We start from the raw sequence: 24,504 nt of genomic DNA on the forward strand, positions 1-24,504 counted from the left end.
GATTGATGATCCCAAATATTTCCAATAACTCCCAGAGATACTTACATGTGTGGTTAGAAGATATTTTAGCCCCTCCAATCTAATGTCCCAAAGAAGCATTCTTAACAGAGCACTTTCTGTAGCTAGGAAAATCCTCAGTTCATCCACTCTTGTCTTTTTACTCCGACTGTCCTCTGCTATTTTGTCTCTTGTGAGCAGAATGCTCACTGCTACTGATTCTCTCCCCCTGGTGAATCCCAGTGCTCTTCTGCCTCTCTGCGTGGCAGAAAGTCCTTCCTGCCTTTCCTGTCCACCTGGCTTAGAGGTACTTCCCACAGCAGAACATGTATAAAGAGAAGACATGGGTGCAGAGAGGCCTTGCCCTAAGTTGCCATGTTACTAAAGACCAGAGTAAAGATCTTGGTGATTATCCAGTTGTCCTTGTAATCACAAGTTAAATTTATTTTTAGTCAACCTTAATTAGAAGTGGTTTCATCCAGTAGCTTGTTAAATAAGTATCAACTTTAGAAGTAATAATGGATAGATTATTGTAAGGATGGGTCAGAGACTCCATTGAGAGCATTGCTAATATCCCCCAATTTGCAGAGAGCTAAGTCCATACCATTAGGAGATGACAACTGAAAACAGAATCCTATGTGCTGGATATGTGGCTAGATTGCCTGATATAGTCTAGCCAACACAAATTGTCTGGTCTACCCCCTGTAGATTAGTTTTTAAGTTAATTAATAATTAGAATGAGGAGTGTTTGGTAATCACTGGGAGATACAAAGTGGGTTGCTATTTCCCTCGTACCATCAAGTCTGCCATGCAATCAATCATGGATAAAAAACACTCTCTGTACCTCAAGTGAAGTTTTTTCTGAGCTGGTTTGTATTTTTGCTTTTACTATTGTATTTTTTATTTTAATAATTATTTGTTTCAAGTTTTGTTCCTTAAGGCTTTGTAGTCTAGATGAGGAGGTAGATTCCCCTTGATTGTGTCTCATCTTGAGGTATTTTTATCCTATTCTAAAGTCCCATTCAATACAATGTGTTATTTAAGATGTCTCGTCCAATCCAAGAAGTTGCTGATGCCTATATATGTTTCAGATAACCAATGATGTTTAAAGAAAAAAAATACACATCACATTTCTTCTGAAAGAGAGAAAAAAATAAGTAATTAGATATCTAGAAATGTGTATTTTTGGACTGATGAAATAAGTACTATATGTGTTAGTTATTGTTACTAACTGTTTTTTTTTTTTTTTTAAGTTTCTGGGGAGGAGTTAAAGATTAAGATTGTAAACAGGGCTGTTTATAAACAAGAATTAAAACTTGGAGCAGAAGGTTTATATTGACCTACAAAAATGGAACTATGTTGTCATTTAGTAACTGATGCTATTCTTAGTAGGACAAAAAGGTGTGTGTCTTTATCTTATCAATAAGTAAGCAGTTAGGTTTAAAACAAAGGTTTATTAGAAGGCCAGAAAAGCTCTAAGTGTCAGGGCTTTTGATTGCAAGAGTAATGGAATGCCACCTTGTATATCAGTTTTGGCAAACACCTGAAGGCTGGAATCAATTTAGAAGTTGCCAAGCACCTATGTCAAAGTGGGTTGCTAGACCATCTTTGTTAGGATTGGAGACCCCCAACTTCAGTTTTATAAACAATTGAGACTGAGACCTGGGAATAGAAGACAAAGAATCCTTTGTTGAGAATTCTTTGTTTTCCTCCAGGCAGATAGAGGGTGATGCTCAGTCAAGTGAGGGAAATTCAAGATTTCAGCCCTGAGATCTGCAGACTTTTTCAACCACAAAAGACAAGGCTCCTTTTTTTTTTTACCTATCTTCCTTTAGTCATCATCTCTACAAGCCTGAAGGGACTAGCCCTTCTGGTTAATAACAATGGAAGGGAGAGGTCAAAAAACAAAGTAGGCAGAGAGCGAAACAGAGGCTAAATAAACCCCCTATTCTCCATTTGTTCCCCTCACATTTTCAGATTGAAGCCTGAACTAGCATACAGCTGGAGTGCATGGAAACAGTATAAAGTACTGATTTCACGAGGTTTTTGTTTTAACTGGACATTTTAATTGCAGAAATGGGACTGTTCTTGTGACTGACTACAGTGAGCTGGAAAAGCTGTGAAATGTGCCCCAAATTTGATCTAATTGCAGGAAAAATATAGTCAGTCACATAGGCTATAGGAGCCAGTCAGAGAAGTAATACTGTTGACTTACAACTACCACCCATAAGTTTGCTAATTCAGTAAACCATTGCATGAAGCAGGAAACTTCAACTCTGGCTGATTTAAACTAACTCAACTTTTTCTGATTTAAACTAACTAACTAACTAACTAACTAACTAACTAACTAAAATTGAATTCTTATAGACTTGCTTTCAGGCTGCAGAATGAAGTGTAGAAAACAAGGGCACATGAAGCTAAATAACCTGGAAGAGCACACCCCAAACCCTTCCAGAAATGAGTGAGGTCAGGCCTGCCACATCAGCAGCCATGACACACTGAATTTCCCAGCATATCCTGTTCTTGCTTGTATCAAACACAGGGTGCTGTCACTAACACAGCTGCCCCTGCATCCCAAGAAGCTCAATGTTGTTGCTGCTACTTCCACTACATGCCACTGCAATGAATCCTCCATTGTCCTTACTTTGCATGAATAGGTTCTAACTGAAAGTTTATAGTGGATGCATTCAGTTGGATGAATCCATGTTCTATGTCAACCAACACTCCACTACATAGGAGGCTAGGAGAGAAAGTATCTAGCATCTAACCTTATCTGATGGGAGGTGGGAAATACCCAAAACATCAGGTTAGAGTTCAAATGGTAGCCCCAGACTTGAAGGAGCCAGCCATATGCTTCTTTTTCTCTCTTGTTTTTTTTTAAGTCCTTACAGATCCCCAGTCAGGGCACCTACAGGAAGCAATCAATACGTGCACAACTAAATGGAACAACTCAAAGTAATAGTGAGTTGATGCTTCTCTCCCCCCCCCCACACCTTCCTCCTCCTTTTTCTCTCTTTCTCTCAGTGGAATAATTTTTAAAAGACAGAAATTTATAAAATATATACATGTATAACACACATAATTATATAATCACATATGTTTATATAAATATAATGTATATATTATCTAATGTTATATATAATATGTAAAAATAGATATACAATGTGGACACATAAATTATCGTTATGCCTCTGTGTGTCTATGTATATAAAGAAATTTTTTAAATGCAGGTTTTTTGTTACCCTTATTTTCAGGGGTTTTATAGAAAATTGGTTAGTAGAAGAAAAAGGAAAAATTCTGAGATAGTTTTTCTAAACCATCTGAAAGTTCAGAAATGATTTTCCCAGAATAATATGCAGAATAATCAAGATAATGTTAGCTTAAGAGCTATAAAAATGTAGTTACATATACGTTTTTTAATTATAGGAGACACAATGCATTCTAGTTTGTGTGAGTAAATTAGTAAAAATGAAATTTCAAACAAGAATGAATCTAAATCTTACAGATAACTTTATTCTTATAAACATCTGATTTTGAGAATTTGGCTGTAAGTACTAATTTTGTCTGTTTTCTTTTATGGATTATCAGATAAAATTAGTTATTGCTCAAAAATCACTATGAAGAAAAAGATACAAAACATTTCTTGTCATCAACACTTGCACAAAATTTCTCATTGATTTATCTCAGAAAATTATGCTTTTGTTTTGTTCTCAGTAGACAGTGTTACAAAGCAATGACATTGATGTTTTATTAACAGTGAAGTGTCTTGTTCTTGATTATTGATATGTCTAACTATACCTCAATTAGTTTTTCTTTTGTATAACATCATCAAAATTTTATTCAGACTAGTTAGCATTATCTATTGTAATGTACTTTCATCCCATAGTTATAATACTAAGTTTTTACACATAAAGTGAGAGAATAATACGATCACCTAGCTGTAGTGCCTCCAGTGTATTGAGTTGTTATTTTCCTTATGAAAACAAATTAGTTTTTTGTGTCATTTTTTTTTCATAGGAGTTTTAAGATTTCTGAAACTTTCCAGAAAGAAAGATGGCATCCAGTGCAGTATTTGCCATCTGGGTTTTCAGATTCAATTGGTTTAATTCAAAGATTAAAGACAGAAAAATTGGACCAAATGGTGGAATAAACCCCTGTGGAAAACATGCCTCTGTTGTGATTACTTTCAAGATTAATTGGTTCTTCAACTTGTAACTACTCCTCATGACTTCACTTGCAGTTAATAACTGATTAACCATAAGCACATAGATTAATTGTTCCAATGCATGCCAGATGATGGTTAACTCTTCTATGTCACTAGAGTATTCCAATTTAAGTAGAAAGTAGACTAAACAAAGTTTCCATGATTTAGTGACCCTTATCTCAAACAGATCTAATATATGAGAAAAGTAGTTTATATAATCATTACTTTTTTATTTTCTTAAAATGACTTTCATTTGTGAGTTCCTTGTATATTTAATTAGACAAACAAAAGGTACCAGAATATTATTTTAGTTACAAAAAGGTAGCTATTGCATTTATGGGGAAAAAGTGATTTTTCTTATATTCTCATAATGATACATATGAGCAACCTTGCTGAAAATTGACATCGATCATATTTGTTACAGATTAGTCTTTCTTTATATTAATTCATTAGGTCATTATTGAGTACTTATGTCTATTATGTTGGATTCTAAAGATACAACATGACTAAAATATGGGAATTATGTACAGAAGGATATATTTTATAGAAAACTATATTAGTTGTTATTAAAAATATTTAAAACAAATATTAAAATATCAAAAATATATTAAATGTTTTATATTTTATAAATGTGAAGAATTTTGACTAGGCAGTTCTCAGGTTACAAAGGCGGTAGGTTCTGTAGGTTTGAAAATTTTCAAGTATTTATATGCATAAGAAGGTAAAAATAAATACTCTTAAGATAAATATCTAAGTTGCATTTAATCAGTAAATGTCTATGTTCCAACTTACATACAAATTCAACTTAAGAACAAACCTACAGGACCTATCTTCTATATAACCTTGAGACTGCCTGTAATAAAAATCATAAGCTTTTTACTTCAAAGAACATTTTGCTTTTGTCAATTTATGTCATCTGTAGCTGTTTGAATTTCACTACTTAGCTTTAAAATTAAAAGAAATTTCTTTAAAGAGAAGAAACAAATGTAGATAAAATATCAGCAATAACAGAAAATAGCCCAGTGTGGTTTTATGATACTATTAAAGCCATTTAATTTGAAAATATACTATTGAATAAATATATAGAGAGACATTATGTTCCCTGAATTATATATAAAGACTTTAAAAAATTAGAAATGGTAACTTAAAGGTTCTTGGATAACACTATGTAACAGGTACTCTATCTAAATCCTGGGAGTATTGAAAGATGTTTACTTTCAAGTAAATCTCTCTCATAAAAATTGTTCTTAGCTGGAAAGAGTCAACTAACCGAAGGTTAAATCTCCTCACCAGGGAAGCCCTTATCTAATAACTGATTGGTTCTTTGTAGAGCAACTCTGAAAGGTGATCTCAACTAGAGCTGCTTCTAGACTATCTGGAGACTTTCTAGTGGTTCATCACAGTTTAACTCCTTTCACTGCTGAATCTTTTTATTTATTTATTTATTTATTTAGCCCATCATCACAAATTGATCCTGAGTGCCCTTCCCAATAAATTTACTACATGTATTATCTTCATCAAAGAATTATATTTCTAAGGAATCATTCTAGAAAGTCTTAGGAAGTAGATTCTAAAATAGAAGATTACCCATCAGCCCACTAACTGGCAGACAATGAAAACTCACTGATGATGGGTGGATCACTGGTGTCCCTTGAATGTGATAACAAAATTGTTAAAACTTTCACTGATGGTGAGCAAAGATAGGTACCAATGGAAAGTACTGCATTGTTAATTCAATCCCAAGCTTTTGAGGAATTCAGAGAAAGTAACAATTATAAGGACAACGAAATTGGTTTTTGCTGGTTTCTATTCATGCGGTGGAAAAAATGAATGAAAGGTTGAGTGTGATTAAGCATGAGTTGAAGATAATGGTGTGAGAATAAGATGATCTCTTTAGAAGAATATAAAGAGATATGTATCTTCTTTAGTCAGAGGTCAGAAAAGCTGATAATGAGACTTCCAACTTGTTTAAGAATATAGCGGAGCTATAGAGAAGCTTGAATCCTCAAACCAGCCTCTGAACCCTGGTTGGAACAAGTGGAACCTTGACTTGGGCAGTGGTGTACATCTGGGTTTATGATTTCAAGAACCTTAAAACACTAGATATTCCTAAATCTTATAGGCTTAAAGAACTGGCCTGTTTCCTCCCAATTAGAGCGTATCAATTTCAGCTTACTTAAATATGATGTAGAAACTTGTCCTTTTTACATTAGTACATATAACTTCACTTCCATTACTGGCTTCCAGATTTATATATAGGGTCAATGGATGATGTCCTTTGGCCATGGAAATTCTGCATCTAAGAGAGAAAGGAATTGTGCTTTGAATAAGCTGCATATCCTAGGAATCAGGAGAATATGTATAGAGTTGGATCCTAAGGCTGCTGGATCAAGTGGGATGAAGAATAGGATTGAATAAAACTGGTGTAGAGATTAAGACCAAATGGAGAGGGAGAATAAATATTTATTGATATGGGAGCATTGTCTCATGATATAAGATTTAGCATGTTGGCAAGAATAGCAGGAAATCATTCCTAATAATAAGATAGCTCTCAGAAGCTTGGGTAAAGTAGTGGTTCCCACTAAAATAAATATAAATGCATTTATATATTTTTTTCCTACAGGTACTAGGAATAAAATAATAAAAAGACTCAGATATATGAATATACCAGTTAGGGTATGAAAAAATTCATCAGCTCACTATATTCTGTGTAAAGGTTTGGGGACAACCCAAAAACAACCCTAGAGAATGTGCTCATGACTGAAATATAAGCATCCTTAAGAAGCTAAGAGTTTTTCTGTAGGCAAATGTTGATGGCAAGAGAAGCTGTTACAGAATTGGGCTTCCTGGCAGCAACAGGGATGCCAGGATCTCAGTATAATAGAGGCTAGGTGGTAGTGCTTAGTTGTCATAAACAAGGTGAGCATAATTATTTTAACAAACCATTTCAAATCTATCCAGGGCTCAGGACTCATGAAGAGCTATTGAGATGGTTAATATAGAACATAGCATCTCTTGGAGCAAAATAAGAGTACAGTCAAAAGGGATATTACCTAATCAACATAGATAAAGAAATCAGATGGACAATAAGGAGACTGAATGTAGTTACCCGATAAAAATTCATGACTCCTTGCCCAATTTATGAACCAGTGGTAATTTTCAGACCTTGGATTCTTGACTGAAGGAGAAACAAACAACAGACAGAACCTTGAAGCACCGTAGCAAGTAAAAATGGTAATGATTTTCCTAATTCCTTCTCCAAAGAACATATGTCCATTTACTTGAATAACCGTACACTAAGAAAAGTGGACTTCTGAAATATTTTGAGGACTGTTGTACATAATATTAAAGTTGACCTTGATATGTAAGATTCTATGGAATCATTATGCCCTTATACTACTAGATTTAGGCATAATGGGTACCAGGTAATAAATGGGATTATTATTTACAACTGGCATATATATATCTACCGGTTCACAGATCAATCCTGTTGTCATTTACTTAGTTTTCAATGGCATAATTGGAATGGACATATTTACTGGTTATTAGATGCTTCATTGATTCCTTGGCCCTGGGGTGAGAGCTCTCCTACTCAGAAGTCTAAATTGAAGTCTCTGAAATATTCCTACTTCCACCTGAGATACATGAAATCTAATGTCAGATCCCAGGATGAATATATTAATACGACCATTAAAATCATAAAAGATGTACTGGGGTGGTCCATATCATATTCTTTTTATTGACTATGCTGTCTCCTACTGAAGCCAGAGATCCTAGAGGATGACAATGGACTGTCAAAATCTTATCCAAGTAGTGTCCCTATTGAAGCTTATGCCAGATATAGTGTTTTTGTTAGATTAGCATGGCTTCATACCGATATGTGTCCATAGTTAATGTGCTCTTTTTCATTTCTGTTGGGAAGAAGATCAGAAATAATTTGCACTCATTTTGGACAGACAATATTATACATTTGCAGTCTTGCCAAGTCAAGCTATATTAACTCACATACTTATTTTCATAACATAGCACAAAGGTATGTGGGTCATCTGTATATTTTACTAAATACAGTATTAGGTTCTGATATCACTGAGATTGTGTTTCTCAGTCAGATGAATAAGAAGTGACTGGTACGTGGAATATCTCAGTAAGACACACATAATGCAGAGGGTTGGAATAGCCTATGATGATTTAGCGATCCACAATATTAGTAAAATTTTAGGAATCCAGTGGTTTGGAGCCTGTGTCTGTGTTTTACCAGTTCTTCTTTCTCAGCTCATACCTGGCCACATAGAGGGTCACTTACAAGTGGATAGTGGAGAAAATTAGTCTAAGCTACTTCCATGATGAATCAGCTAAGTGTATGCACACAAGTTAAAAATTAGACTGCCACTTTACAGGAACCCCCCTCTAGGATGGCTCCAATAGACAAGAATAAGGGAAAATCTTCCCACTGGGTTGAGGTGGTATACTTGCTCAACCACTTTGTGTAGAAAGAGCAGATCTGTTAAAAGTATTGATATTTTGGTGGACCTATGGGAGTGTCATGAAGTGTGATAATATTTGTATTGTGTATTAATGAGCACCAAAAAGTGTCCACAGCCAGAAAAATTACAAAGCAGTTGAGCAAACAGATAGTTGATATCAAGAAGCTTCGGTCATCACCATCCTTAGCTGCACAACAGGCTCATGAAAAACATAGTAATAATGGTAAGGATGGAGGTATGCGTACATGTAAAACATGGTTTATCATCTGCGGAGACAGATACTGCATATCCACTGCCACTTCTGGCAGCAGCGGAGACAGATGCTTGGCTCTTGATAAAGCACTGTCCTTCGTGAATGCCAACTGCTTTCCTGGTAGCAAGTTCATTATATGAGACCTTTTTTACCTTGAAAGTGACAGTGTGTAATTTTGACTAAATTTGACATGGCTTGTTGGTATGGATGTTTCTGCTGACCTCAGCCAGCAGTAGTCCTAACAGAAGACTTTTAGAATGTTTTATTCTTAACACGGGATCCTACCTAGCCATTAATGAGTTCAGAGCACATTTCCCAGCTGGGAAGATGTAGGGGTGGAAACAGTGCCCTGGGATTCTCTGGACATATCATATTAAGCACTGATTAAATATGCCAACTTATTAGAGTGATGGAATGTCCTTCGGATGGGGCAGCTGAGTCATGGAGAGAATATCCAGTAAGAAGGTTGCACTGTCCTCCAAGATGCACTATGCATTCTTAATCAATGACCATTATTATACAAAGTTTTTCTGTCCCCTGTAGAGTACATAAGTTCAAGAATCAAGGAGTGACCCCACTTACTACTGTCACATTCAGTGACCCACTTGGGGAATCTATAATTTCCTTCCTGCATTTGTGGACTCTGCCAGTTTAGAAGTCTTATTTCTCAGAAAAGGAAAGAGCTTTTATTAAATGATGCAGAAAGAATCCCGTTAATCTTTAAGCCATGGCTGTGACTCAGTTACTTTATGTTTTCTGTGTCAGTAAACAGTAGATAGAGGAGTCACCATCCAGGCAGGAGAGATTGGCCCATGTGATCATCTGGAGATAGGGCAGTTTTACACGTGAGTCAGTAAAGAATATATTTGATACCCAGTTAATCCATTGAGTTATTTCTTAGTACAGCTAGTGCTCAACTTACGACCACGATTGGTTCCAACAGACCGGTCGTAACATGATTTGGTTGTAAGTTGAGTAGGCTATATGTACAGTACTGTGAAATGATGTTATAAAAATCTTTAAGTCATATTTTATCATAATTTTCTTTCATTATTGTTATATATCATAATTTTCTTTGTTCATTTTATGCCATTTGTATAATCTCTACACCATTTTGTTTCTTGTTTTTACATTCGTCAGGTTTAAGTAAAACACTGCATACCAGTACAACTGGTTTAATATTTGAAAAACATACAAAATTATAAAATACAGGTGCATACAAAAATACAAAATACAGGTATAAAAAATACCATAGGAAACATTTTTCCAATTGCAAAACATATCAAAATATATAAACATGTACGAAACATTTTATTGGCCGCTGGTGCTTCGCTGCGGATCGTTGATGTCGTCATCTGAGACAGCAGATGGGGTTATCAGAGTTGGTTTTTTCATAAAAATGTACGATCACATTCACTTTCTTTCCTCCTTTGTACTTGTTCATTGATTGCTTTCTCATATGTGCCTTGTCCAGGGGGTTACAGCAGAGCAAGTGGCCCCTTGCTCAAGCCAATGACCTTGGGCTCAAACCAGCGACCATGGGGTCATGTCTATGATCCCATGCTCAAGCCAGTGCCCCTGCACTCAAGCTGGTGAACCCATGCTCAAGTTGGATGAGCCTGCGCTCATTTTTGTGTCAAGATCAATGGCCTTTCTTTCCTTCTTGACAGACTGAGGTGTAGACAAAGACAATATCCTCTTGGTAGACATCTTGGGAGGGGTTTGATGAAAAATATCCAAGACACAAAACACAAATTGCTGTACTGAGTCTGGGATAACAGTTGAAATGGTGCACGCAGAGATGGTAGTGCTGTAGGAAGCTGGTTCACACTGTTGTATGCCCAGCTGGGCAACGCTTGTGCTGCCAGACATGGAGCAGTCATGGCTAGCAATTGTGGTCGTAAAGTTGAATGGTCGTAAGTTGCATAGGTCGTAAGTTGATCAATATCTGTATTCTATTGTCTACTTTTTGTGTTAACAGATAGTACAGCAGTAATGGCTTGAGAAGGGCATAGTGACCAGGGAATCAAAATCCTCAGTGAAAAAGGTCTAGTAACCTCACTAGTTATTTACACCAAAAGTTGTACTAACTTAGGATAAGAGCAATCTAGAATGATAATAGTAGAGGAAATGATGAATGTCAGCATACTTTCTTTTGAAAACTTTCCCAGGGAAGGTGACTAACCAGGATTGTCCTGCACTTTTCCCCAGGCAGAGTAAATTGTCGTGCCTAGTGAATAACCTGAGTTATTAGTTATTATTAGTAACCTGAGTGGTTACTATAGTGCACCAGCCAGATCCTTTCCTCAGGACTGAAGGACTCACTCTCCAACTGCTGAGAGTTTTAGCAACTGATGGCTATCCATTAATTCTTCTCTAGGTTTTGTCCTAAGCCAAACAGAGCTGCCCTTTCCAAGGTCATGCACCCTGGTGGGGAGCAGCACACATATTAGGACTGGTGAATAGGGGAGGTTGTGGGTACATAAAAGCTTAGTTCCATTGCTTTAAGGTCAGCACAGCTCTGAGGGAACATCATAGCTCCAAAACTTCTCTAGAGCTACTGAGCTCTGTTGCAGTTGTACTATAGTTCACTTCTCTTAAACAATCCTGCTTCTTTTAATCCCCTGCATGTGTTGATCTAGAAGGTAAATTTCAAATAGGCATACTTTATTTTATTATGCTCTGCTTTATTGTAGGGGCATCATGAACCATGCTGATATAAGATGGCAAACTTAATCAATAAATGTGTGTGTGTGACTGCTCCACCAACCTGCCATTCCCCCATCTCTTCCCTCTCCCTATGTGCTGAGACACAACAGTGTTGAAATTAGGCCAAATCATAACCCTTCTATGGCTTCCTAAGTGTTCAAATGAAAGGAAGAGAACACATCACTTTAAATTAAAAGCTAGAAATGATTAAACTTAGTGAGGAAGACATGTCAAAACCTAACACAGGCCAAAAACTAGGCCTCTAGTGTCAAACAGCCAGGCTGTGAATGTGAAGGAAAAGTTCTTCAAAGAAATGAGGAGTACTACTCCAGTTAAAACACAAATGATAAGAAAGCCAAACCGCCTTATTGCTGATACAGAGAAAGTTTTCATTGTCTAGAGAGAAGACCAAATAAGTCACAGCATTTCCTAAACCTAAGCCTGATCCAGAGCAAGTTTCTAACTCTCCCAAACTTCATGAAGGCTGAGAGAGGTAAGGAAGCTGCAGAAGAAAGTTGGAATGTGACAGAGGTTCAGTCAGAAGGTTTAAAAGGAAGGGAGTTTTCTCCTTAACGTGAAAGTGCAAAGGGAAGCAGCATGTGCTGACGGAGAAGCTCCAGGAGGTTATCCAGAAGACTGAGCTAAGGTGGCTACACTAAAAACTAAGATCTTTAATATAGACCAAACGGCCTTGTATGGAAGAGGATGCTGCCTGGGACTTTCAGGGCTTGAGAGGAAAAGTCAGTGCCTGGTTTGAAAGCTTCAAAGGACAGGGTGATGTTCTTGTTGGGGGCTAATGGAGCTGGTGACTTTAAGTTGAAGCCAATGCTCATTTAACATTCTGTACATCCTAGAGCCCATAACAATTATGATAAATCTATTCTACTTGTCTCCTCTATAAATGGGCCAAAAAAACCTAGATGACAGCACATCTGTTTACAACATGGTTTACTAAATATTTTAAGCCCACAGTTAAGACTTACTGCTCAGAAAAAAATATATATTTCTTTCAAAATATTACTACTTGTTGACAGTGCACCTGGTCACCCAAGAGCTCTGATGGTGTTGTACATGATTAATGTCGTTTTCATGCCTGCTAACACAACATCCATTCTGAGCCCATGAATCAACAATGCACAGGAGTAATTTTGACTTTCAAGTTTTATTTAAGAAATACTTTTTGTGAGGCTCTAGCTGTGATAGATATGAATTCCTTAATGGTTCTGAAAGGAAAATGAAAACTTTCTGGAAAAGATTCACCATTCTAGATGCCATTAAGAACATTCCCAATTCATGGGAAGAGGTCAAAATGTTAACATTTATAGGAGTTTGGAAGAAATTGGTTCCAGCCCTCATGGGTGACTTTGATGGGCTCAAGATTTCAATGCCAAAAGTAACTGCTGCTGTGGTGAGAAGAGCAAGAGAACCAGAATCAGAATGGATCCTGAAGATATGACTGAATTGCAGTTTCATAACAAAACTTGAATGGATGAGAAGTTGCTTGTAATGGATGAACAAAGAAACCAGTTTCTTTAGATGGAATCTACTCTTCTTGAAGATGCTGTGAAGATTGTTGAAATGACAACAAAGGATTTAGACTATTACACAAACTTATTTGATAACTCAGTGGCAGAGTTTGAGAAGACTGACTTCAATTTTGAAAAAAACCTATTGTAGATAAAATGCAATCAAACAGCATCACATGCTACAGGGAAGTCATTCATGAAAGGGTCAATAAATGAGGATAACCTTATTGTCTTACTTGAAAAAATTCCCACAGCCATGCCAGTTTTTAGTAACCACCACCCTGATCAGTCAGTAGCCATCAACGTTGAGTAAGACCCTCCTCCAACAAAAAGATCATGACTCACTGAAGATCATGGCTCACTGATGATGGTTAGCATATTTTAGCAATAAAGTACTTTTAATTAAGTTTTTAACATTTTTTTTGAGCTACACATGTAATAGACTACAGCAGCAATATTCAACCAGTGTGCCACAGTAATTTTTAAAACATACAATACCTAAACCCTGGCTAGTTGGCTCAGTGGTAGAGTGTCGGCCTGGTATGTGGATTTCCTAGGTTTGATTCCTGATCAGGGCACACAGGAGAAGCACCAATCTGCTTCTCCAGCCCTCCCCCTCTGGCTTCTCTCTCTTCTCCTTCCCTCCTGCAGCCATGGCTTGATTACAGAGAGTTGGCCCCAGGTACTGAGGATGGCTCTGTGGCCTCTGCCTCAGGCGCTAAAAAATGGCTCTGGTTGCAACAGAGCAAGGGCCCCAAATGGGCAGAGCATCGCCCCCTAGTGGGCTTGCCACGTGGATCCCAGTCAGGGCACATGCGGGAATCTGTTTCTGCCTCCCCACTTGTCACTAAAAAACAAACAAACAAACAAAAAAAACATGTAATACCTGACTATTTAGTTAGAGACACTGACCACTTTTCTCTTAGATTGTAAAAAAAATGACAATTACCAAAGCAGCAGTAACTATGAATGAATCAAAAATTTACCTATTTTTGTCAGGTTGGCCAAAAATATATTTTCTGGTGTGCCACCGAATTTTATTAACTAGTTTATGTGTGCCATAAAATGAAAAAGGTTGAAATTTGCTGGACTAAAGTATAGTGTAAGCATAATTTGTATATGCCCTGGCAAACCAAAAATTTAGTATAATTCACTTTGTTGTGATATTTGCTTTATTGTGGTGTACTAGAGCTTAACGTGCAATGTTTCTGAGGTTTGCCTGTATACTTCCTGCACATATATCTCTGTCTCAGAGTCTCATTTCCAGTAAACCTTACTCAGGGTAAATAAATACACATATTCAGCATACATTCATTAGCATCTAGAGTGTATATTAAATATATTTTAAGTGATATATATATGTTGCTTAAACTATATGTCATATATATGTATATATATTAATCTCACTTAAACTGTATTTTTTAGCCACGCTATTATTTTACTTGTATAAAAAATTTTGTTTTTGGCATATTTATTTTTAAATCTGAAAGTAAATCATTTAAGAGTTTTAGAAACTATGGATTCCACAACATGGGTGAGTCTCACAGATAATTCTGCCAATACAACGTTCAGTAAGATTGATTGTCACAAGATTAGATTCACTGATGGCCAGTGACCCCCAAATTATCTAGATCAGAGAAGAACATGTTTAAATAATTGTGCAGGTTTTGTCTATTTCTAACTGAACCTTTTGACACCACCACTTACTAAGGAAAGGGCTGGAGATGCATCAATAAATGGATGTTGGAAAGTACAGTATTATTAACTATGTGGGACCAGGGAGACCCACCATTGCTATACTGTTTAGCATCCAGTTGTTTTGTTTTTAAATTTTCTATTACAACAATGCACAGCTCATATTTTCTAAAAATAAAACTATGACTAAAAGAAAGTTTATGTAATAGGAAAAATTGTCTACAATTGATCGCAACATAAGTTGTTTACCTTCACTTTCAGCTCATCAGTCTTCTGTAGGATTTGATATAGTTTAAAGACCTGAAAACATTTCATCATAATGATGCTAGTCTCCCTAACTACTCCAACATATTTAAACCACACAGCTAATTCAGTGAATTTAAATAGAAAGTTCCTTAAACTTTATCAAAAAGCAGCAGCAGTTCTGTAAATTTACACTGCTAAAATTAGAAGCCTTCGAGGTAGCTTTGAAAAGATTCTAATGTTGCGGGGGGGGGGGGGGACTTAGAATGTTGCAAAATTAGAAATCAAAATAAGACTGTCAATCAATTCACATTTGTGAAACAACAACAATAATAATAACAATAATAGAAACAACTCACTTTTACTGAGCATTTACTATGTGCCAAGTCCTAATGGACCATCTCATTTACTCCTCCAACAGCCCTATTAATATTCACTATAATTATTCTCATTTAATTGATAAAGAAATTTGAGACAGCATAGGTTATCTTTTAGAGTTACAAAGCTAAAGGAGTAAACCTCAGTGAAATTGATATTTAAATACAGTAAATTATTTGCATCACTCTTACAAAGTGTAGACTAATTTTATACTGGCACTTAGAACCAAGAGCTTTTATTTCCCCCCATTTTAATTGAGATATAATTGAGATATAACATTATATTAATTTCAAGGGAACAACACAATTCATTATTTGTATTTATTGTGAAATGATCACCACATTAGATTTAGTTAATGTCCATCACCACACAGTTACAATATTATTGTTCTTATAACGAGAATGTTAAGATCTATATTCTCTTAGCAACTTTTAAGTATGCCATACAGTTCTTGTTTTAAAGCAAGTACACTTCTTAATTTCTTTTTCTCTTAAGAAAAGGATGAAGGATGTGGTGTATCAAGGGTTGGCAATCACTCAGGAGCCAAATCTGCTGGGGCACTTGCATTTGTAAGAAACTTTTATTGGAACTCAGCATCGTTCATCTTTCATTCATTTTACCTATTGTCTTAAGCTGCTTTCACACTACAGTGGTCAAGTTGATTAGTTGAGAAAAAGACTGTATGAACCACCAAGACCAAGATATTTACACACTGTTTTTTCCAGAAAAAGTTAGCTAAGACTTGCAGTATACATTCATTATTTAGAATGTATATAAAATGGCAAACATTTAGTTCTAATATACAAAAACAGAAATATTAATGTCCTTTAATTCTACCTTCTATTAGCACATTTCAAATGAGCAAATATAGTCTGGGATGTAAAATAAGAGATGAAGGAAAAATTTAACTTAGTACAAACAAGATCATATATTTTTACTTCAAGATCATAATTTATAAACATAATTTTTGATTATTTTTAATATATCAGTTATAAATAATTGGAAGAAGAAGTATGTTAATGGAAAGAGTCAAATGATCATAATTTATAAACATTTTTTGATTATTTTTTAATATATCAGTTATAAATAATTGGAAGAACAAGTATGTTAAGGGAAAGAGTCAATTGAGCTGCTTGGTATTTATTTCTCTGTTAGTATATTTTATTGTTTTAGCTCATCTCTTGAATTTGAGAATTTTGAATTCTGATGTCTTAACTTGGAGCTCTGTTTTATGTGACCGTTGGCAAAATATTGTAAAAATATACAAGATCATTTGTACTATCTCAACAAATAGAGAGCTTAAAAAATAACTATTAACTGTCTTTGCCTTCTAGCTTTGGAAATTTCTCTGTAAATGAATTCAGTAAACTCAATGAAAAAAATTAATCTAGTGATAAGCAATCAAATCAATTAAGAAGATGCATCTTTGGTTAATTTTTACATGTATGATACTTCAAAAGCCATGTAACTCATAACATAGTGACTTTGTTGTTTTTATTTTTTCTAGATTTGGATGATCCTGTAGTAACTGTTCATCAAAGTATAGGTGAAGCTAAAGAACAGTTTTACTATGAGAGAACAGTATTCCTCAGGTGTGTTGCCAATTCCAATCCACCTGTTCGGTACAGCTGGAGACGAGGCCAGGAAGTGTTACTCCAAGGATCTGATAAAGGAGTTGAGATATATGAACCCTTCTTTACCCAGGTAGGAATTCAGGTATAGTATATCTACCCCACTCTGTGAGGATACTTTCCTAATTCAGGTTGCATGCAATATTATATCTATTTAAAAAGATAGTTTCTTTAAACCTGGACTTTTAAAAACAGTATGTTCTTGATTGAATGATCTGAAAACTCAAATACTGAAGGAAAATTTGTTTACTTTTATGTGGTAATTAAATTAAAAATGTTAACTCTAGAAATAATTTTAAATTAATTATCCCAACATATATCTTTGTTCAAAAGTTTCCCCAGGTGTTATTAGAAAGTGCATAATTATACATTTACTGACTGCTTTTTAAAAAATTTCATTTAGACAATTAATTTTAACCAAGTGACATTGATTAGAGTACATAGATTCAGGGAAAATATTTCCAGATCATTTTGACATTTGATTATGTTGTATACCCATCACTCAATTCAAATTGCCCACCATCACTTTTTATTTGGTTTTCTTTATGTCCCTCTCCTCCCCCCACTTCTTCTCTCTCCTCCCTTCCCCTCCCCCTGGTAACCACCGCAATCTTATCTTTGTCCATTAGTCTCAATTTTGTTTCCCACCTATGTACGGAATCATACAGTTCTTAGTTTTTTCTGATTTACTTATTTCACTCAGTATAATGTTATCAACCTGACTATTTTCTTTGTGGAAAACATTTCTTAAAAGATGATTGATTTTCCAATTTCAATGGTAAATAAGTTTTAAAGGAATAAAGAATTTTACTGGAAATGTATTGCACTTTACTTTTTCATATTTTTTATTATTTTTTAATTTATTGTGTTTACATAGATTCTAGTGTTACCCCAAATGCATCCCCTTTCCCCCCTTATTCCCCTCAACATCTCTCTTGCCCTCCTCCCCATAGTGCCCTCCCCCCTTCCCTTCAGGTTTATCCCATCCTATTATCCGCTTTCCCTCTGTCCTCTTTTCCTCTGATTCCTTGATCTCTCCTCTGTCTCAGTTCCATTCCGCAATTCATATTGTTCATTGGATTGCTCAAATGAGTGAGGTCATATGATATTTTTCTTTTTCTGCCTGGCTTATTTCACTTAACATAATAGTTTCCAGGTCCATCCATGTTGTTGCAAAAGGTAAGATTTCCTTCTTTTTCATGGCCCCATAGTATTCCATTGTATATATGCACCATTGCTTTTTAATTCCTTGTCCACTCACGGACACTTGGGCTGTTTCCGGATTTTCGCTATTGTGAACAATGCTGCCATAAACATGGGGGTGCATTTCTCCTTTTGAAACAGTGCTATGGTGTTCTTAGGGTATATTCCTAAAAGTGGGATAGCTGGGTCAACAGGCAGTTTGATTTTTAATTTTTTGAAGAATCTCCATACTGTTTTCCACAGTGGCTGCACCAGTCTGCATTCCCACCAGCAGTGCAGGAGGGTTCCCTTTTCTTCACACCCTTGCCAGCACTTATTATGTGTTGTTTTGTTGATGAGCGCCATTCTGACCTATGTGAAGTGATATCTCATTGTGGTTTTAATTGGCATTTCTCTAATAATTAGTGATGTTGAGCATTTTTTCATATGCCTATTGGCCATCTGTATGTCCTCTTTGGAGAAGTGTCTATTCATTTCTTTTGCCCATTTTTTGATAGGATTGTTTGTCTTCCTGGTGTTGAGATTTACAAGTTCTTTATAAATTTTGGTTATTAACCCCTTATCAGATGTATTGGTGAATATGTTCTCCCATTGTGTAGTTTGTCTTTCTATTCTGTTCTTATTGTCTTTAGTTGTACAAAAGCTTTTAGTTTGATATAGTCCCATTTGTTTTTCCTGTCTTTTATTTCACTTGCCCGTGGAGATGAATCAACAAATATATTGCTGCAAGAGATGTCGGAGAGCTTACTGCCTCTGTTTTCTTCTAAGATGCTTATGGTTTCACAGCTTACATTTAAGTCTTTTATCCATTTTGAGCTTCCTTTTGTGAATGGTGTAAATTGGTGGTCTAGTTTCATTTTTTTGCAGGTAGCTGTCCAATTTTCCCAACACCATTTGTTGAAGAGACTGTCTTTACTCATTGTATGCTCTTACCTCGTTTGTCAAATATCAGTTGACATAAAGGTGTGAGTTTATTTCTGGGTTCTCTGTTCTCTGTTCTGTTCCATTGATCTATTTGCCTGTTCTTATGCCAGTACCAAGCTGTTTTGAGTTCAATGACCTTGTAGTATAACTTGATATCAGGAAGTGTGATGCCACTCACTTTAGTCTTCCTTTTCAAGATTGTTGAGACTATTCATGTTCTTTTTGGTTCCATATAAATTTTTGGAATATGTGTTCTATATCTTTGAAGTATGTCATTGGTATTTTAATTGGTATTGCATTGAAATTATAAATTGCTTTGGGTAATATAGACATTTTAATGATGTTTATTATTCCTAACCATGAACACGGTATATGCTTCCACTTGTTTGTATCTCCCTTGATTTCTTTTATCAATGTTTTATAATTTTCCGAATACAAGTCTTTAATCTCCTTGGTTAAATTTTCTCCTCGGTACTTTATTTTATTGTTGCAATAGTGAAGTGGATTGTTTCCTTAATTTCTCTTTCTGACAGTTCATTGTTGGTGTATAAAAATATCCTGCCTCATTTCTGAATTCATTTATCAGGTCCAGTAGTTTTTGACTGAGACTTTAAGGTTTTCTATATATATTATCATATCATCTGCAAATAATGATAGTTTTACTTCTTCTTCTCCAAGTTGGATGCCTTTTATTTATTCTTTTTGTCTTATCACTGTGGCTAGGACTTCCAGAACTATGTTGAAAAATAGTGGTGAAAGGGGGCGCCCCTGCCTTGTTTCTGATCTTAAGGGGATTGCTTTTAATTTTTGCCCATTGATTATGACGTTGGATGTGTGGTTGTCATACATCAGGGGTCTCAAACTCGTGGGCCGGGCCCGCCCACCAATTTTGTGCGGCCCGCAGACTGGCCCGCAGACTAATCCACCAATTTTGTGTGGCCCGCAGACTGGCCCGCAGACTAATCCACGAAGTTTGATTAGTCTGCGGGCCGCAAAAAATTGGTGGGCGGGCCGCGAGTTTGAGACCCCTGTACATTGTCATGTTCACGTATGTTCCCTGTATTCCACTTTGCTGAGAGTTTTGATCATGAATGGGTGCTGGATTTTATGAAATGCTTTTTCTGCATCTATTGAAATTATCATGTGGTTTTTGTCCTTCCTTTTGTTTATGTGATGAATCACATTGATTGATTTGCAAATATTGTACCAGCCATGCCTCCCCAGAATTGATCCCACTTGATCTTGGTGTATGATTTTTTTTTATATATTGCTGGATCTGGTTTGCTAATATTTTGTTGAAGATTTTAGCATCTAAGTTCATCAGAGATATTGGCCTATAATTTTCTTTCTTTGTGTTGTCTTTGCCTGGTTTTGGAATCAGAATTATGATCACCTTATAAAAGGAGCTTGGAAGTCTTCCCTCCTCTTGAATTTTTTGAAATAGCTTGAGAAGGATAGGAGTTAGTTCTTCTTTGAATATTTTGTAGAATTCGCTTGTGAAACAATCAGGCCCAGGGATTTTCTTTGTTGGTGTTTTTTTGATAACTGTTTCTATTTCATTTGTTGTATATAATCAGTCTGTTTAGGTTTTCTGATTCTTCCAGATTGATTTTTAAAATAGTACATGTTTCAAAGAATTTGTCCATTTCATCTAGGTTGTCTAATTTTTTGGCATACAGTTCTTCATACTATTTTCTTACAATCCTTTGTATTTCTGTTCTGTCAGTTGTTATTTCTCCACTCTCATTTGTAATTTTATTTATTTGAATTCTCTCTCTTTTTTTCTTGGTGGGTCTGGTTAATAGTTCATTAATCTTGTTTATCTTTTCAAAGAACCAGCTCCAGTTTCATTGATAATCTGTATTGTTTTTTTAGCCTCTATGTCATTTATTCTACTTTGTTTTGTATTATTTCCTTCTTTTTACTACCTCTGAGCTTGCTGTTCTTTTTCTAGTTCTTTTAGGTGCAGTGTTAAGTTGTTTATTTGCAGTTTTTCTAGCTTCTTGAGGTATGCCTGTAATACGTATAAACTTCTTCTCAGTATTGCTTTTCCTGTGTCCCATAAATTTTGAGTTGTTGTATGCTCATTATCATTCTTTTCTAGGACTTTTAAAAATTTCTTCTTTGATCTCATTGTTAACTTATTTATTATTTAATAACATTCTATTTAGTTTCCAAGTGTTTAATTATTTTTCAGTGTTACTGTTGTGGTTGATTTCCAGTTTTATGTCATTATGATCAAAGAAAATGCTTGATATGATTTCAATCTTCTTAAATTTGTTGAGAGTACTTTTGTGCCCTAACTTGTGGTCTCTTCGAGAGAAGGTACCAAGAGCACTTGAAAAGAATGTATATTCTGCTGCTTTAGGGTGAAATGTTCTGAAGATATCTACGAAATTGAGTTGATCTAGTGTGTCCTTTAAGTCTGCTGTTTCTTTGTTAATTTTCATTTTTGAGGATCTATCTAGTGATGTTATTGAAGTATTGAAATTTCCTATTATTATTGTATTGCTGTTGATCTTGCCCTTTATATCCATCAAAGTCTGCTTTATATATTTAGGTGCTCCTATATTAGGTGCACAGATATTTAAAATGGTTATATCTTCCTGTTTTATTGCTCCTTTTATCATTATGTAGTGTCCTTCTTTATCTCTTACTATAGCCTTTGTTTTAAAGTCCATTTGGTCTGATATAAGTATCGCTACACCAGCTTTTTTTTATTTCCATGTCCGTGAAATATTTTTTTCCATCCTTTTACTTTCAGTCTATGTTCATCTTTTGTTTTAAGGTGTGCCTTTTGTAGACAGTATATGTATGGGTCCTGTTTTCTTATTCACGCAGCTACCCTATATCTTTTGATTAGATTATTTAATCCATTTACTTTTAAGATTATTATTGATATGTTGTTGTTTATTGCCAGTTTATTCTTTAAAGCTGTATTCCTCTTTTGCTATATTTTTTCCCCCTTTGATCTGTTTACAACAAGCCCCTTAACATTTCTTGCAGCGTTGGTTTGGTTTTTAATGAATTCCTTGTGTTTTTTTTGTTTGTATGTTTGTTTTGGAAGCTCTTTATTTCTCCTTCAGTTTTAAACGATAGCCTTGCTAAATAAAGTGGTCTTGGTTATAGACTCTAGTTCTGCATTACCTTGAATATTTCTTTCCATTTTCTTCTGGCCTTAAGTCTTTCTGTTCATAAGTTGGATGTCATCCTTATGGGGGCTTCTTTGTAGGTGATAGCCTTTTTTTCTCTAGCAGCTTTTAATATTTTCTCTTTATCACTTAGCTTTGGTAGTTTAATTATGGTGTGTGTTGGTGTAGATTTTTTCGGTTTCTCTTTAATGTAATTCTCTGTGCTTCTTCAACTTGTGTGACTTTTTCCTGCATCAATTGAGGGAAGTCTTCAACTATGATTTGATTGAACAAAGTCTCTATCCCTTGTTCTTTCTCTTCTTCTTCAGGAACCCCTATGATGTTGATGTTATTTCTCTTCATGTTGTCACAGAGCTCTCTTAGAGTTTCCTCAGACTTTTTGAGTCTTTTTTCTTTTTGCTGCTCTGCTTCCATGCTTTTGTTTATCTTGTCCTCTAACTGGCTGATTCGATCCTCAGCTTCATTCATCCTGCTTTTAATTCCTTCCATTGTGTTCTTCATTTCTGATATTGTATTTGTCATTTTTAACTGATTCTTTTTTATTATTTCAATGTCCTTTTTTATACTTGCTCTCTATTTAGGTGTTCATTATGACCATCTATTATTGGTCTAAGATCTTTGAGCATCCTAACAATCATTATTTTAAACTCTGCATCCGGTAATTTGTTTATGTCTGACTCATTCAATTCCTTTTCTGGGAATTTCTCTTGATTTATTTGGGTTGCATTTCTCTGCCTTCCTATTTTGTCTGTGTATAAGAATGGTGTGGCCACTGGAGTACAATGGGTGTGGCCTCTGTGTTCTATAGGTGTGGTCTGTCTGCAGGTCTGTCACCCCTTCTGCTGCTGCCTCGGGAGTTTGGGTATGGGTGTTGCCGGCACTGGCCTGCTGGGGCTGTCGCTGCGGTTTCTGCCTTTCTTCCACTAGAGAAGCTGTGTTCATGTGCCCAGATCTACAAGCCTTGGCTGGCTTCATCCTTCACCCTGCCACCATTGGTGGGGCTGTATGCTGTGCCCTGGGTCACAAGCCTCGGCACCACAAGCAGGGCTGAACACCTTTGCTCACCCATGAGTCTCTGCCTGTTCCCAGGCTTTTATCTCACCCCATGTGCGGAGCTGTGCTCGCACGTCAGCCACAAGCCCTGACTGCGTGGGCCGGGCAGAGCTGTGTGCCCGTGCTCATCGGTGGGTCTCTGCAGTTCCCAGGCTTTCGCCTTTCCCCTGCAAGCTGGATTGCAGGTGGGACCGTTCTTGCTTACCTAGCCCACAGCTGGACCAGACTGCTTTCTTGCGTCCCTTTCATTCCTACCAGGCGAGACTGAGCTCACAACAGGCCTCAGTTGTGGCTGGCCCAGTTTCCGCCCCCACTGACAGGGCTGCACTTTCACGTCTTGCCACTGCCTGCCCTCTGGGGAGCCCACAGCAGTGTGGGTGGGGATACTGCAGCTCAGACCCTAGCACTCAATTCTGTATTCTTGAAGGCTCCCTTCTTCTTAGTGTCTCTGCTCTGAGTGCTGCTGGAGAACTTGTTTGGTCAGCGTCCTGCTTCCCTTTGCTGATATTGCTGGTTCCAGGTGAAATATTCACTTCAGATTTGGGGAGTGACTCAGCCCATGGTTTAGGGTGGCTGTTCCTCAAAGTGTTTCTTGTTTTGCCTCCTAGATTACATTCTTTTTTCGCTACTCCAATCCTCTCCTCTCTCCCCATCCCCCGGAGCCCTAGGTGAGTGGTTGTGAAAGAGGTTTTCTGCATGGTTCTTTTAAGAAGAATCCTGGGTCTGAGAAATCTGTCTCTTTTTCACAAACAGTATCCTGACTTGTATACAGCTAAATATTGTTCATACGCTTCTTCTAGGCTCTGGGGCTGCAGATTGGGGCTTTGTTCCTGGGGCCCAGGATCCTCCCCTCTCTGCTAAACTCACTTCCCACCACACAAGTCTCTCTGGACTGTCCTTCACTCCTGGGAGCTGGGTAGCCCTCTCCACTTTTCTGCTTTTCCTACCAGTCTCAGTGTGGCTTCTTCAGTGTTCCTTGTTTGAAGAGTCCTCTTAGTTTAGTCCAAAGTTAGTTTTTCCAGATGATGGTTCTTAAAATTAAGTTTGTAATC

The 24,504-nt window shown here is 36.4% G+C and overlaps 1 protein-coding gene across 1 annotated transcript in view; it reads left to right on the forward strand.

Annotated features, from left to right (window-relative positions):
* The window catches only part of MDGA2 (MAM domain containing glycosylphosphatidylinositol anchor 2), a 1,032,651-nt gene that overhangs the window by 637,080 nt on the left and 371,067 nt on the right, over nt 1-24,504 (forward strand). Inside the window, exon 4 of the mRNA XM_066342601.1 lies at nt 16,997-17,193. Within this exon, the coding sequence (XP_066198698.1) occupies nt 16,997-17,193 (197 nt within the window). The remainder of the gene's footprint in view (nt 1-16,996; nt 17,194-24,504) is intronic.

This window comes from Saccopteryx leptura, chromosome 6, assembly GCF_036850995.1.
Source record: "Saccopteryx leptura isolate mSacLep1 chromosome 6, mSacLep1_pri_phased_curated, whole genome shotgun sequence".
Lineage (NCBI taxonomy): Eukaryota > Metazoa > Chordata > Mammalia > Chiroptera > Emballonuridae > Saccopteryx > Saccopteryx leptura.